This window comes from Hyperolius riggenbachi, chromosome 7, assembly GCF_040937935.1.
Source record: "Hyperolius riggenbachi isolate aHypRig1 chromosome 7, aHypRig1.pri, whole genome shotgun sequence".
Classification (NCBI taxonomy): Eukaryota; Metazoa; Chordata; class Amphibia; order Anura; family Hyperoliidae; genus Hyperolius; species Hyperolius riggenbachi.
The window spans coordinates 271,083,430-271,096,045 of NC_090652.1; the positions used below are offsets into that span (position 1 = coordinate 271,083,430).

The 12,616-nt window shown below is 46.0% G+C and overlaps 1 protein-coding gene across 3 annotated transcripts in view; it reads left to right on the top strand.

The window, feature by feature from the left end:
• The window catches only part of ACVR1 (activin A receptor type 1), a 140,861-nt gene extending 130,076 nt beyond the window's left edge, over positions 1-10,785 (top strand). For all 3 annotated transcript variants that reach the window (XM_068245746.1, XM_068245747.1, XM_068245749.1), the window contains exons 9-10: positions 6,535-6,665; positions 9,463-10,785. In XM_068245746.1, coding sequence (XP_068101847.1) covers positions 6,535-6,665; positions 9,463-9,597 — 266 coding nt within the window. In that variant the 3' untranslated portion in view covers positions 9,598-10,785. The remainder of the gene's footprint in view (positions 1-6,534; positions 6,666-9,462) is intronic.
• Positions 10,786-12,616: the final 1,831 nt, after the last annotated feature.

The window sequence follows — 12,616 nt, forward strand, 5'->3', positions numbered from 1 at the left end:
TTTTTCCATTCAGACCACTGCAGCTTTCACGGTTTATTGCTCGCTCATACAACCTACCACCTAAATGAATTTTGGCTCCTTTTCTTGTCACTAATAAAGCTTTCTTTTGATGCTATTTGATTGCTCCTGCGATTTTTACTTTTTATTATATTCATCAAAAAAGACATGAATTTTGGCAAAAAAATGATTTTTTTAACTTTCTGTGCTGACATTTTTCAAATAAAGTAAAATTTCTGTATACATGCAGCGCGAAAAATGTGGACAAACATGTTTTTGATAAAAAAAACCCCATTCAGTGTATATTTATTGGTTTGGGTAAAAGTTATAGCGTTTACAAACTATGGTGCCAAAAGTGAATTTTCCCATTTTCAAGCATCTCTGACTTTTCTGACCCCCTGTCATGTTTCATGAGGGGCTAGAATTCCAGGATAGTATAAATACCCCCCAAATGACCCCATTTTGGAAAGAAGACATCCCAAAGTATTCACTGAGAGGCATAGTGAGTTCATAGAAGATATTATTTTTTGTCACAAGTAAGCGGAAAATGACACTTTGTGAGAGAAAAAAAAAAAAAAAAAAAAAAGTTTCCATTTCTTCTAACTTGCGACAAAAAAAAATGAAATCTGCCACGGACTCACCATGCCCCTCTCTGAATACCTTGAAGGGTCTACTTTCCAAAATGGGATCATTTGTGGGGTGTGTTTACTGTCCTGACATTTTGGGGGGTGCTAAATTGTAAGCACCCCTGTAAAGCCTAAAGGTGCTCATTGGACTTTGGACCCCTTAGCGCAGTTAGGCTGCAAAAAAGTGCCACACATGTGGTATTGCCGTACTCAGGAGAAGTAGTATAATGTGTTTTGGGGTGTATTTTTACACATACCCATGCTGGGTGGGAGAAATATCTCTGTAAATGACAATTTGTTAATTTTTTTTACACACAATTGTCCATTTACAGAGATATTTCTCCCACTCAGCATGGGTATGTGTAAAAATACACCACAAAACACATTATACTACTTCTCCTGAGTACGGCGATACCACATGTGTGGCACTTTTTTGCACCCTAACTGCGCTAAAGGGCCCAAAGTCCAATGAGTACCTTTAGGATTTCACAGGTCATTTTGAGAAATTTCGTTTCAAGACTACTCCTCACGGTTTAGGGCCCCTAAAATGCCAGGGCAGTATAGGAACCCCACAAATGACCCCATTTTAGAAAGAAGACACCCCAAGGTATTCCGTTAGTAGTATGGCGAGTTCATAGAAGATTTTATTTTTTGTCACAAGTTAGCGGAAAATGACACTTTGTGAAAAAACACAATTAAAATCAATTTCCGCTAACTTTTGACAAAAAATAAAATCTTCTATGAACTCACCATACTCCTAACGGAATACCTTGGGGTGTCTTCTTTCTAAAATGGGGTCATTTGTGGGGTTCCTATACTGCCCTGGCATTTTAGGGGCCCTAAACCGTGAGGAGTAGTCTTGAAACGAAATTTCTCAAAATGACCTGTGAAATCCTAAAGGTACTCATTGGACTTTGGGCCCTTTAGCGCAGTTAGGGTGCAAAAAAGTGCCACACATGTGGTATCGCCATACTCGGGAGAAGTAGTACAATGTGTTTTGGGGTGTATTTTTACACATACCCATGCTGGGTGGGAGAAATACCTCTGTAAATGGACAATTGTGTGTAAAAAAATCAAAAGATTGTCATTTACAGAGGTATTTCTCCCACCCAGCATGGGTATGTGTAAAAATACACCCCAAAACACATTGTACTACTTCTCCCGAGTACGGCGATACCACATGTGTGGCACTTTTTTGCACCCTAACTGCACTAAGGGGCCCAAAGTCCAATGAGTACCTTTAGGATTTCACAGGTCATTTTTGTTTCAACTACTACTCCTCACGGTTTAGGGCCCCTAAAATGCCAGGGCAGTATAGGAACCCCACTAATGACCCCATTTTAGAAAGAAGACACCCCAAGGTATTCCGTTAGGAGTATGGTGAGTTCATAGAAGTTTTTATTTTTTTGTCACAAGTTAGCGGAAATTGATTTTAATAGTTTTTTTTCACAAAGTGTCATTTTCCGCTAACTTGTGACAAAAAATAAAATCTTCTATGAACTCACCATACTCCGTACGGAATACCTTTGGGTGTCTTCTTTCTAGAATGGGGTCATTTGTGGGGTTCCTATACTGCCCTGGCATTTTAGGGGCCCTAAACCGTGAGGAGTAGTCTTGAAACCAAATGTCGCAAAATGACCTGTGAAATCCTAAAGGTACTCATTGGACTTTGGGCCCCTTAGCGTACTTAGGGTGTAAAAAAGTGCCACACATGTGGTACCGCTGTACTCAGGAGAAGTAGTATAATGCGTTTTGGGGTGTATTTTTACACATACCCATGCTAAGTGGGAGAAATATCTCTGTAAATGACAATTGTTTGATTTTTTTTTACACACAATTGTCCATTTACATAGAAATTTCTCCCACCCAGCATGGGTATGTGTAAAAATACACCCCAAAACACATTATACTACTTTTCCTGAGTACGGCGGTACCACATGTGTGACACTTTTTTGCAGCCTAGGTGCGCTAAGGGGCCCAACGTCCTATTCACAGGTCATTTTGAAGCATTTGTTTTCTAGACTACTCCTCGCGGTTTAGGGCCCCTAAAATGCCAGGGCAGTATAGGAACCCCACAAGTGACCCCATTTTAGAAAGAAGACACCCCAAGGTATTCCGTTAGGTGTATGGCGAGTTCATAGAAGATTTTATTTTTTGTCACAAGTTAGTGAAAAATGACACTTTGTGAAAAAAAACCAATAAAAATTAATTTCCGCTAACTTTTGACAAAAAATTAAATCTTCTATGAACTCGTCATACACCTAACATAATACCTTGGGGTGTCTTTTTTTTCTAAAATGGGGTCACTTGTGGGGTTCCTATACCGCCCTGGCATTTTACAGGCCCAAAACCGTGAGTAGTCTGGAAACCAAATGTCTCAAAATGACTGTTCAGGGGTATAAGCATCTGCAAATTTTGATGACAGGTGGTCTATGAGGGGGCGAATTTTGTGGAACCGGTCATAAGCAGGGTGGCCTTTTAGATGACAGGTTGTATTGGGCCTGATCTGATGGATAGGAGTGCTAGGGGGGTGACAGGAGGTGATTGATGGGTGTCTCAGGGGGTGGTTAGAGGGGAAAATAGATGCAATCCATGCACTGGGGAGGTGATCGGAAGGGGGTCTGAGGGTTTGGCCGAGTGATCAGGAGCCCACACGGGGCAAATTGGGGCCTGATCTGATGGGTAGGTGTGCTAGGGGGTGACAGGAGGTGATTGATGGGTGTCTCAAGGTGTGATTAGAGGGGGGAATGGATGCAAGCAATGCACTGGCGAGGTGATCAGGGCTGGGGTCTGAGGGCATTCTGAGGGTGTGGGCGGGTGATTGAGTGCCCTAGGGGCAGATAGGGGTCTAATCTGATAGGTAGCAGTGACAGGGGGTGATTGATGGGTAATTAGTGGGTGTTTAGGGTAGAGAATAGATGGAAACACTGCGCTTGGGTGGTGATCTGATGTCGGATCTGCGGGCGATCTATTGGTGTGGGTGGGTGATCAGTTTGCCCGCAAGGGGCAGGTTAGGGGCTGATTGATGGGTGGCAGTGACAGCGGGTGATTGATGGGTGGCAGTGACAGGGGGTGATTGATGGGTGGCAGTGACAGGGGGTGATTGATGGGTGATTGATAGGTGATTGACAGGTAATCAGTGGGTTATTACAGGGGAGAACAGATGTAAATATTGCACTGGCGAATTGATAAGGGGGGGTCTGAGGGCAATCTGAGCGTGTAGGCGGTCGATTGGGTGCCCGCAAGGGGCAGATTAGGGTCTGATCTGATAGGTAACAGTGACAGGTGGTGATAGGGAGTGATTGATGGGTGATTGATGGGTAATTAGTGGGTGTTTTTAGAGGAGAGAATAGATGGAAACACTGCGCTTGGGTGGTGATCTGATGTCGGATCTGCGGGCGATCTATTGGTGTGGGTGGGTGATCAGATTGCCCGCAAGGGGCAGGTTAGGGGCTGATTGTTGGGTGGCAGTGACAGGGGGTGATTGATGGGTGATAGGTGATTGGCAGGTGATTGACAGGTGATCAGTGGGTTATTACAGGGAAGAACAGATGTAATTAATGCACTGGTGAATTGATAAGGGGGGGTCAGAGGGCAATCTGAGCGTGTGGGCGGGTGATTGGGTGCCCGCAAGGGGCAGATTAGGGTCTGATCTGATAGGTAACAGTGACAGGTGGTGATAGGGGGTGATTGATGGGTAATTAGTGGGTGTTTAGAGAAGATAACAGATGTAAACGATACATTTGGGAGGTAATCTGACGGCGGGTTTGCGGGCGATCTAATGGTGTGGGTGGGTGATCAGATTGCCCGCAAGGGGCAGGTTAGGGGCTGATTGATGGGTGGCAGTGACAGGGGGTAATTGATGGGTGATAGGTGATTGGCAGGTGATTGACAGGTGATCAGTGGGTTATTACAGGGAAGAACAGATGTAATTAATGCACTGGTGAATTGATAAGGGGGGGTCAGAGGGCAATCTGAGCGTGTGGGCGGGTGATTGGGTGCCCGCAAGGGGCAGATTAGGGTCTGATCTGATAGGTAAAAGTGACAAGTGGTGATAGGGGGTGATTGATGGGTGATTGATGGGTAATTAGTGGGTGTTTAGAGGAGAGAATAGATGTAAACAATGGATTTGGGAGGTGATCTGATGTCGGATCTGTGGGCGATCTATTGGTGTGGGGGGGTGATCAGATTGCCCGCAAGGGGCAGGTTAGGGGCTGATTGATGGGTGGCAGTGACAGGGGGTGATTGACGGGTGATTGATGGGTGATTGACGGGTGATTGACAGGTGATTGACAGGTGATCAGGGGGATAGATGCATACAGTAAACAGGGGGGGGTGGTCTGGGGGGGGGGTCTGGGGAGAATCTGAGGGGTGGGGGGTGATCAGGAGGGGGCAGGGAGCAGGGGGGGGGGGGATAAAAAAAAAATAGCGTTGACAGATAGTGACAGGGAGTGATTGATGGGTGATTAGGGGGGTGATTGGGTGCAAACAGGGGTCTGGGGGGTGGGCAGGGGGGGGGTCTGATGGGTGCTGTGGGCGATCTGGGGCAGGGGGGGGAGAAATCAGTGTGCTTGGGTGCAGACTAGGGTGGCTGCAGCCTGCCCTGGTGGTCCCTCGGACACTGGGACCACCAGGGCAGGAGGCAGCCTGTATAATACACTTTGTAAACATTACAAAGTGTATTATACACTTTGTATGTGGCGATCGCGGGGTTAACATCCCGCCGGCGCTTCCGTATAGCCGGCGGGATGTTGCGGCGAGCGAGTGGTGACAGGCGCCGGCGGAGGATCGCGTCACGGATGACGCGATCGCTCCGCCCATGCCCTTAAATGGACCGCCGCCTCTGTGGGTGAGGCCGTCCTGCAGGGCTCCACTTCCCCGCCGCCCCTGTGTAGTGGGCGGTCGGGAAGTGGTTAAAGTGAACCTGAACGAGTCAAATTATTTAAAATAAACACAGGTTGTACCAGCAAATTAATATTACATACTTACCTCTCCGTCCGTTCATCTCAGAAGCTCACCATTTTCTTCTAACAATGGTACCTTTCAGTTCTGACAAGATTTCGTCAGAACTGAAATATATAATTTGCTGTCATCGGGACAACTGGTGATGTCCACGTTCTCCTATGGCTCTAGTGAGCGAAAATACAGCGCTTGGTTTAGAATTTTTCCTCTTCCGGATATTGTTTACCTAGTCTACCATTTTGCACCAGTCAATATTGGGGTACGTTTTTAGCAGAAATCTTGGTTAATATCAATTACACCACTGCGACCACTAGGGATGATCACAGCTATGCAAATTATTCCGAGTTATGCAAATATATGCACATTTTTATGCACAGATGTGCAGCTTGAAAATGGACCAATATATGTAAACTTGGGTTTAAATTGATTGCTCCATTTTCAAACTGCATACATTTGCATAAAAAATTGCATAATTCCGGAAGAATTTGCATCTCATTGATCATCCCTAGCGAACACTAGCTCTGTAATCCCCAATGCAGTACAAAACTATGTAAATGTTGGTCACGTGATTTTATGGTTGACAATCCCACTTTAAAATATTTGCCAGAAACCTTCATTGCACGAGGCACACCGCCGCTGTTTTCATTCAGCCCTCTTGGGGGCCCTAAAGAGTCACAGGTCATGCTGAAGGTTGCGTGCCCTGCTTCTATAGAGCTAAATACAGCACTAGTGCTGAGTGCCTCCATACTGTCGGGAAAACGTGGGGTTTACCTGAAAGCATTACTGTTTGATGGAATGGAACAAGCATTTGGAGTTATTCAGCTCCTTGTTGAATGTATAAAGCAAATAAAAAGCACTTTACAAATTCACAGGAAGAGGAGCTTTTAGTTGTTTGCCATGAAAGCCGGCATCCTGTGTTCTCTGTGTAATAACCTGCGCTGTCTTCCAGGCATTGTCGAAGACTACAAGCCTCCGTTTTATGATGTTGTTCCGAACGATCCCAGTTTTGAAGATATGAAGAAGGTGGTTTGTGTGGATCAACAAAGACCGAACATTCCTAACAGATGGTTCTCAGACCCAGTGAGTTTCCTGCACGGTCGCTGTACTTCCCTCAATGCGTTACTAGGCAGATATCTGTGCCCGGGGCATCCACACATAGGCTTGCTGGGGGGAGATGAGTGAATCAAAGACTCCATCTCAGAAACGTAATATGTATAGGTTACTGTGAGCATTAATGTGAACCTGAGGTGAAAGTAAACTGATGAGATAAAAAATTGTATTTATCCCCTACTCCTAAAAAATTCTCATGTTTAGCTATCCCATGGTTTTATTTTATATTTAAACATTTACAAAGTAGAATGAATGTTTTACCAACACGACAGAAGCTATCACTTGCATGCCTGAAAAATAACTCTTTTCAGGCAGCAAAATGCAAAAGTTAAAGGGATACTGTAGGGGGGTCGGGGGAAAATGAGCTGAACTTACCCGGGGCTTCTAATGGTCCCCTGCAGACATCCTGTGCTCGCGCAGCCACTCTCCAATGCTCCGGCCCCGCCTCCGGTTCACTTATGGAATTTCTGACTTTAAAGTCAGAAAACCACTGCGCCTGCGTTGCCATGTCCTCGATCACGCTGATGTCATCAAGAGCGCACAGCGCAGGCCCAGTATGGTCTGTCTGCGCAGTGCACTCCTGGTGACATCAGCGGGAGCGAGGACACGGCAACGCAGGCGCAGTGGTTTTCTGACTTTAAAGTCAGAAATTCCAGAAGTGAACCGGAGGCGGGGCCGGAGAATTGGGGAGTGGCTGCGCCAACACAGGATGTCTGCGGGGGACCATTAGAGGCCCCGGGTAAGTTCAACTCATTTTCCCCCGACCCCCCTACAGTGTCCCTTTAAACAGCCTGGTTATTAATGTTTTGCACTGTACATACACGTTTATCTCATCATGTCACTTCGGGTACTCTTTAACCATCCTGGTGGTATGGACGAGCTTAGCTCGTCCATTACCGCCGGAGGCTGCCGCTCAGGCCCTGCTGGGCCGATTTTCTTCTAATAAAAAGCAGCACACGCAGCCGGCACTTTGCCAGCCGCGTGTGCTGCCTGATCGCCGCGTGCAGCGGCGAAAGAGGGTCCCCCCAGCCGCCGGAGCCCAGCGCAGCCGGAACAAATAGTTCCGGCCAGCGCTAAGGGCTGGATCGGAAGGCGGCTGACGTCACTCCGCTCGTCGCCATGGCGACGAGGCAAGGCAAAACAAGGAAGGCTGCTCATTGCAGCCTTCCTTGTTAATTCTGATCGCCGGAGGCGATCGGAATTACGCTTCAGGAACGCCCTCTAGTGGGCTTTCATGCAGCCAACTTTCAGTTGGCTGCATGTAATAGGTTTTTTTTAATTTAAAAAAAACCCTCCCGCAGCCGCCCTGGCGATCTTAATAGAACGCCAGGGTGGTTAAAGGATACCAGATGTCAACAGCTTTTTTTTAAAAACGAATATGCAGTGGGTAGGGGAGTAAGAGCTAATACTTACCGCTCCTTCCGGTCCCCTCCGTCTGCCGCCTTTCTTCTGTAATCCTTCTTGGTCTTCTCCTCTTCTGGCTTGTATTTCGGACATACTGTGCTGCACATGTCCTTTCTCTTCCCCATGGCCAGGCATAATGATGTGGCAGGCTGCTACGTCATTATGCGTGGCCAGGGTAAGCAGAAAGGACAAACTACACATATCCTTCTCACTACAGTTGTCCTTTATGCTAGATACACACCATACAATTTTCTGTTAGATTTTCTCTTAGATTTACCTGCCAGATAGCTTTTTTCCATGTTGTAGGTAAATCTAACAGAAGAATCTAACAGAAAATTGTATGGTGTGTACCTAGCATTAGTCCTGTTGTTTTAAAGAGACTCTGAAGTCTCCCAAAAATGAGGTTTTTCTTTTAAAAACCTCATTAACCTCCCTGGCGTTCTATTGAGATCGCCAGGGCGGCTGCGGGAGAGTTTTTTTTAAATAAAAAAAAAAACTGTTTCATGCAGCCAACTGAAAGTTGGCTGCATGAAAGCCCACTAGAGGGCGCTTCGGAAGCGTCATTCTGATCGCCTCTGGCGACCAGAATAAACAAGGAAGGCCGCAATGAGCAGCCTTCCTTTTTTTTGCTTACCTCGTCGCCATAGCGACGATCGGAGTGACGTCATGGACGTCAGCCGACGTCCTGACGTCAGCCGCCTCCGATCCAGCCCTTAGCGCTGGCCGGAACTTTTGTTCCGGCTGCGCAGGGCTCGGGCGGCTGGGGGGGACCCTCTTTCGCCGCTGCTCGCGGCGGATCGCCGCAGAGCGGCGGCGATCAGGCAGCACACGCGGCTGGCAAAGTGCCGGCTGCGTGTGCTGCTTTTTATTTCGCTCAAATCGGCCCAGCAGGGCCTGAGCGGCGACCTCCGGCGGTGATGGACGTGTATAGTCGTCCATACCGCTGAGGAGGTTAACATTACAGTCTCACCTAAAACGCCACATTCCCGCGGCTGCAATCTCCCTCGATCACCCCAAACTCACGGGGGTACGGGCAGGCAACTTCAAGCATAGAGGCAATGCGGCTCTGCCTCTATGCGCATCAATCAGCGCCGGATCGCCACCTCTCCCCCGCCCCTCTCGGTCTACCTTCACTGAGAGGGGCGGGGAGAGGCGGAGATACGTGCTGATTGACGCGCATAGGGGCGGCAGCAAAATCCACGACCAAGAATGCGGCGGTTTAGGGGAAACTATAATGTTAATGAGGTTTTTAAAAGAGAAACCTCATTTTTGCGAGACTTCAGAGTCTCTTTAAGGCCTTTATCTCTACAGGGTAACACTGCATCGCATCTCATCTCTTACGTGCATTTTTTTTTTCTTTCAGACGCTAACATCACTCGCTAAGCTGATGAAGGAATGCTGGTATCAAAATCCCTCCGCGAGACTAACAGCCTTGCGCATCAAAAAGACTTTAACCAAAATTGACAATTCCTTAGATAAACTGAAATCGGACTGCTGAAGACATGTTGGCATCGCCGCCATATCCACGTGTCCTTCGTACGAGTATAAAAATTTAAGGAGAGAATAAAAAAAAACAGTGCTTGCCTGCCGAGGTGTAGACATTTTCTTTTAAATCCTTTTAAAGTACGAATATTGAACACATACCCGCCTGTTAAGGAGACAGTCCCACTACGGAAACACTAAGACCTCGATCAGTTACTTTTTGTGCACCTTTCGGCACAGTTCTGCCTTCCAAGCGGCCGCCACGGCTGGATGTCTGCACGGATCCGGATCCCAGAAGGGGTGAAGCGAAAACATCGGCAACCATCTGGGCATTAGAGCTGATGACGAAGGGAATTTTTAAGAAAAAAAACGAAAATGCATTTAATCACTTTTAAGGAAATCAAATGGATCTTAGCGGATTTTTACGTAGCAATATTTCACACAAGCTTCTCTGCTCAATTGCACTACAAATTCCTCGCATTCCTTACTTGCACTGTTAACGGTTTCATTTTAAACAACAAAATGCCAAATATAAGATTGGCCGTGTACGATCGACATTGCGAATTATACCAATCCAGTTTTTTTCGGGTGGGAGGGAATGATGTAAAAAAAATGGCATAATAAGGGTGTTGGCGCTGGCTCACGTGTACTGATGTTTACAATAATGCTGAACATAAGAATTTTTTTTTTAATGTCTATATGGGACTTTAAGATATTATTTATTACTAGCGCACTTAACTGAACAGTGCAAAAGACTACCGCTATATTTTGTGGTCTGTTTTTTTTTCCTTTCATTTCTTACACTAATTTTGTAAGGCATTTATGATAAAAGTATAAAAAAAATTCTCTATGATCATGTTACATTTTTTTGTTTCTCCAAAATGAGAAGTGTACGATCTGGACAGGGAGGTCAAGGATACTACATTTTAATTGGCTGTCACGCACACGCACCCTTGGTTTTTGTTTCACGTTTTATCGACATAGGAATTTGATGACAAAAGACATAAGAATTCCATAGGAAAAAATTCAGGATTTTCTTTCAAAAGGGAGGGGGTGGGGAAAAAGAGAGAGAGGCCTTTCTTCTAAGCTATGTAATATTGTTGCGTTGTAAACTCTGCCAGAAATAACTATTTTGTTTTATTCTACTTTTTGTATTTAGTAGTTATTTGTATAAATTAAATAGAATGTTTTGAAGTCTAAAGAAGTTTTTATTTGCTACCAAGAACAAAAGTCTTTTATTTTTCAGATTATAGAAAAAAGAAAAAAAAAGTATTGCCATTTAAAGTGGACCTGAACTTTTGCCCCGTACAGAAAGAAATGCACCCTGTATGTGTTTAGAGAGTTTAGCCTGTCTAATCCCCCCTCATCTGTGACTAATCACCACCATGATTTGATCTCTCAGCTGTGTCAGCTCAGGAATCTCAGCAGTCCTTGGCAGAGCAGCTAATTTGTAAACACAGGATGTTAACCCTATGTCTGCTTCCATGAAAACGGGAAGTAGACACTCTGTAGATTTATTGCAGGATTTGCATCGGCTGTAACAAAGAAATGTTTTTTTCTTTCAAGGTTATGCTGTTGCCTCTCTTATAGGGCAGAGAGGAAGTTCAGAATTCACATCCACTTTAAAGGGAACCGGATGTGATAGGAATACCTGTTCATTTAAGAGTTTTAAAGTGGATCCGAGATTAACTTTTACTCATTGCATAATTGTGTTCCTTTCCTATTGTCTATAGGGCATTCCTCAAGCCGAATACTTTTTTTGTTTTTGTTTTAAAGGGAAGGTTCAGGGTGGCTGTTAAAAAAAATAAAAATGCCCATCCACTTACCTGGGGCTTCCTCCAGCCCGTGGCAGCCAGGACGTGCCCTTGGCGCCGCTCCGCAGGCTCCCGGTCCCCTCCGGTGGCCGACCCGACCTGGCCAGGCCAGCTGCCAGGTCGGGCTCTTCTGCGTTTCAAAATGCGCCTCACGGGGGCGCGCTGACGTCATCGGACGTCCTCCGGGCTGTACTGCGCAGGCGCAGTAGTTCTGCGCCTGCGCAGTACAGCCCAGTTCAATTACGTATTGAACTGGGCTAAAGTGATGGAGGACAGACAGAACCACTATATGAAAAAGGGGCAAACCAAATGTGCTTGGAGCTGCTGTACATTCTTTCCTCTCCTCCCTGGATTCAACTGTGGGTGTTTCAGTCCGGTGTGATCATGTTACACCAAAATTAGGAAGAACATCAGATGCCAAACTAGGTTTCCCAGCATTCCTGTATCGTATTACAATCCATGTGACTGAGTGAGGAGGCAGAGCTCTGTAGTAGGTGGTGAACAATTGTAAGATACTTTGGGGTTGATTCACTAAGCTTTTCTCATGAATTATCTCACTACTTATTTTTCATGTTAATGGGAGGAGAGCTAATGCATCAGATAAACACATAAATCATGTGTAAAGTCAAGTAAGGACAGCTACCATATTTTTCGGACTGGTTTTTGTCCTATAAACCTAGGTGCGTCTTATGATCAGGAGCTGACCATAAGACGCACCTACGCATAGAGCAGAGGTGTCAAACTCAAATACAAAGTGGGCCGAAATTGTACACTGGGACCAAGCTGTGGGCCAACCTCAAAGTCTACTGGCCACCTTCCTGCCTTATAAAGTTCTCTGGTGTCTAATGGGTCCCCAACCAACCCCTATACGGTTCCCTGTTGTCTAGAGACCCCCACCCTCCCCTTTACAGTTCCCTAGTGTTTAGTGCTTTCCCCCACCTCCCCATATGGCTTCCCTGGTGCTCTAGGGCTTCCCCTGCAATATAGCTTCCCTGGTTGTGTAGAGGGGGACAAACATAATGCAAAGTGGGGAAACCACTTGAGGACCAAATTTAGTGGCTCGGCGAGCCAAATTTGGCCCACGGGCCGGAGCTTGACATGTATGGTTTAGAGGACAAAAACCAGTGAAAAAATAACCTGGGCGTGTCCATGGTGCAGGGGCATCTTGTGGAGCTTCACCCCCAAGTGTTTGAGTACAGCGAAGTGAAGAATCATGAAAGT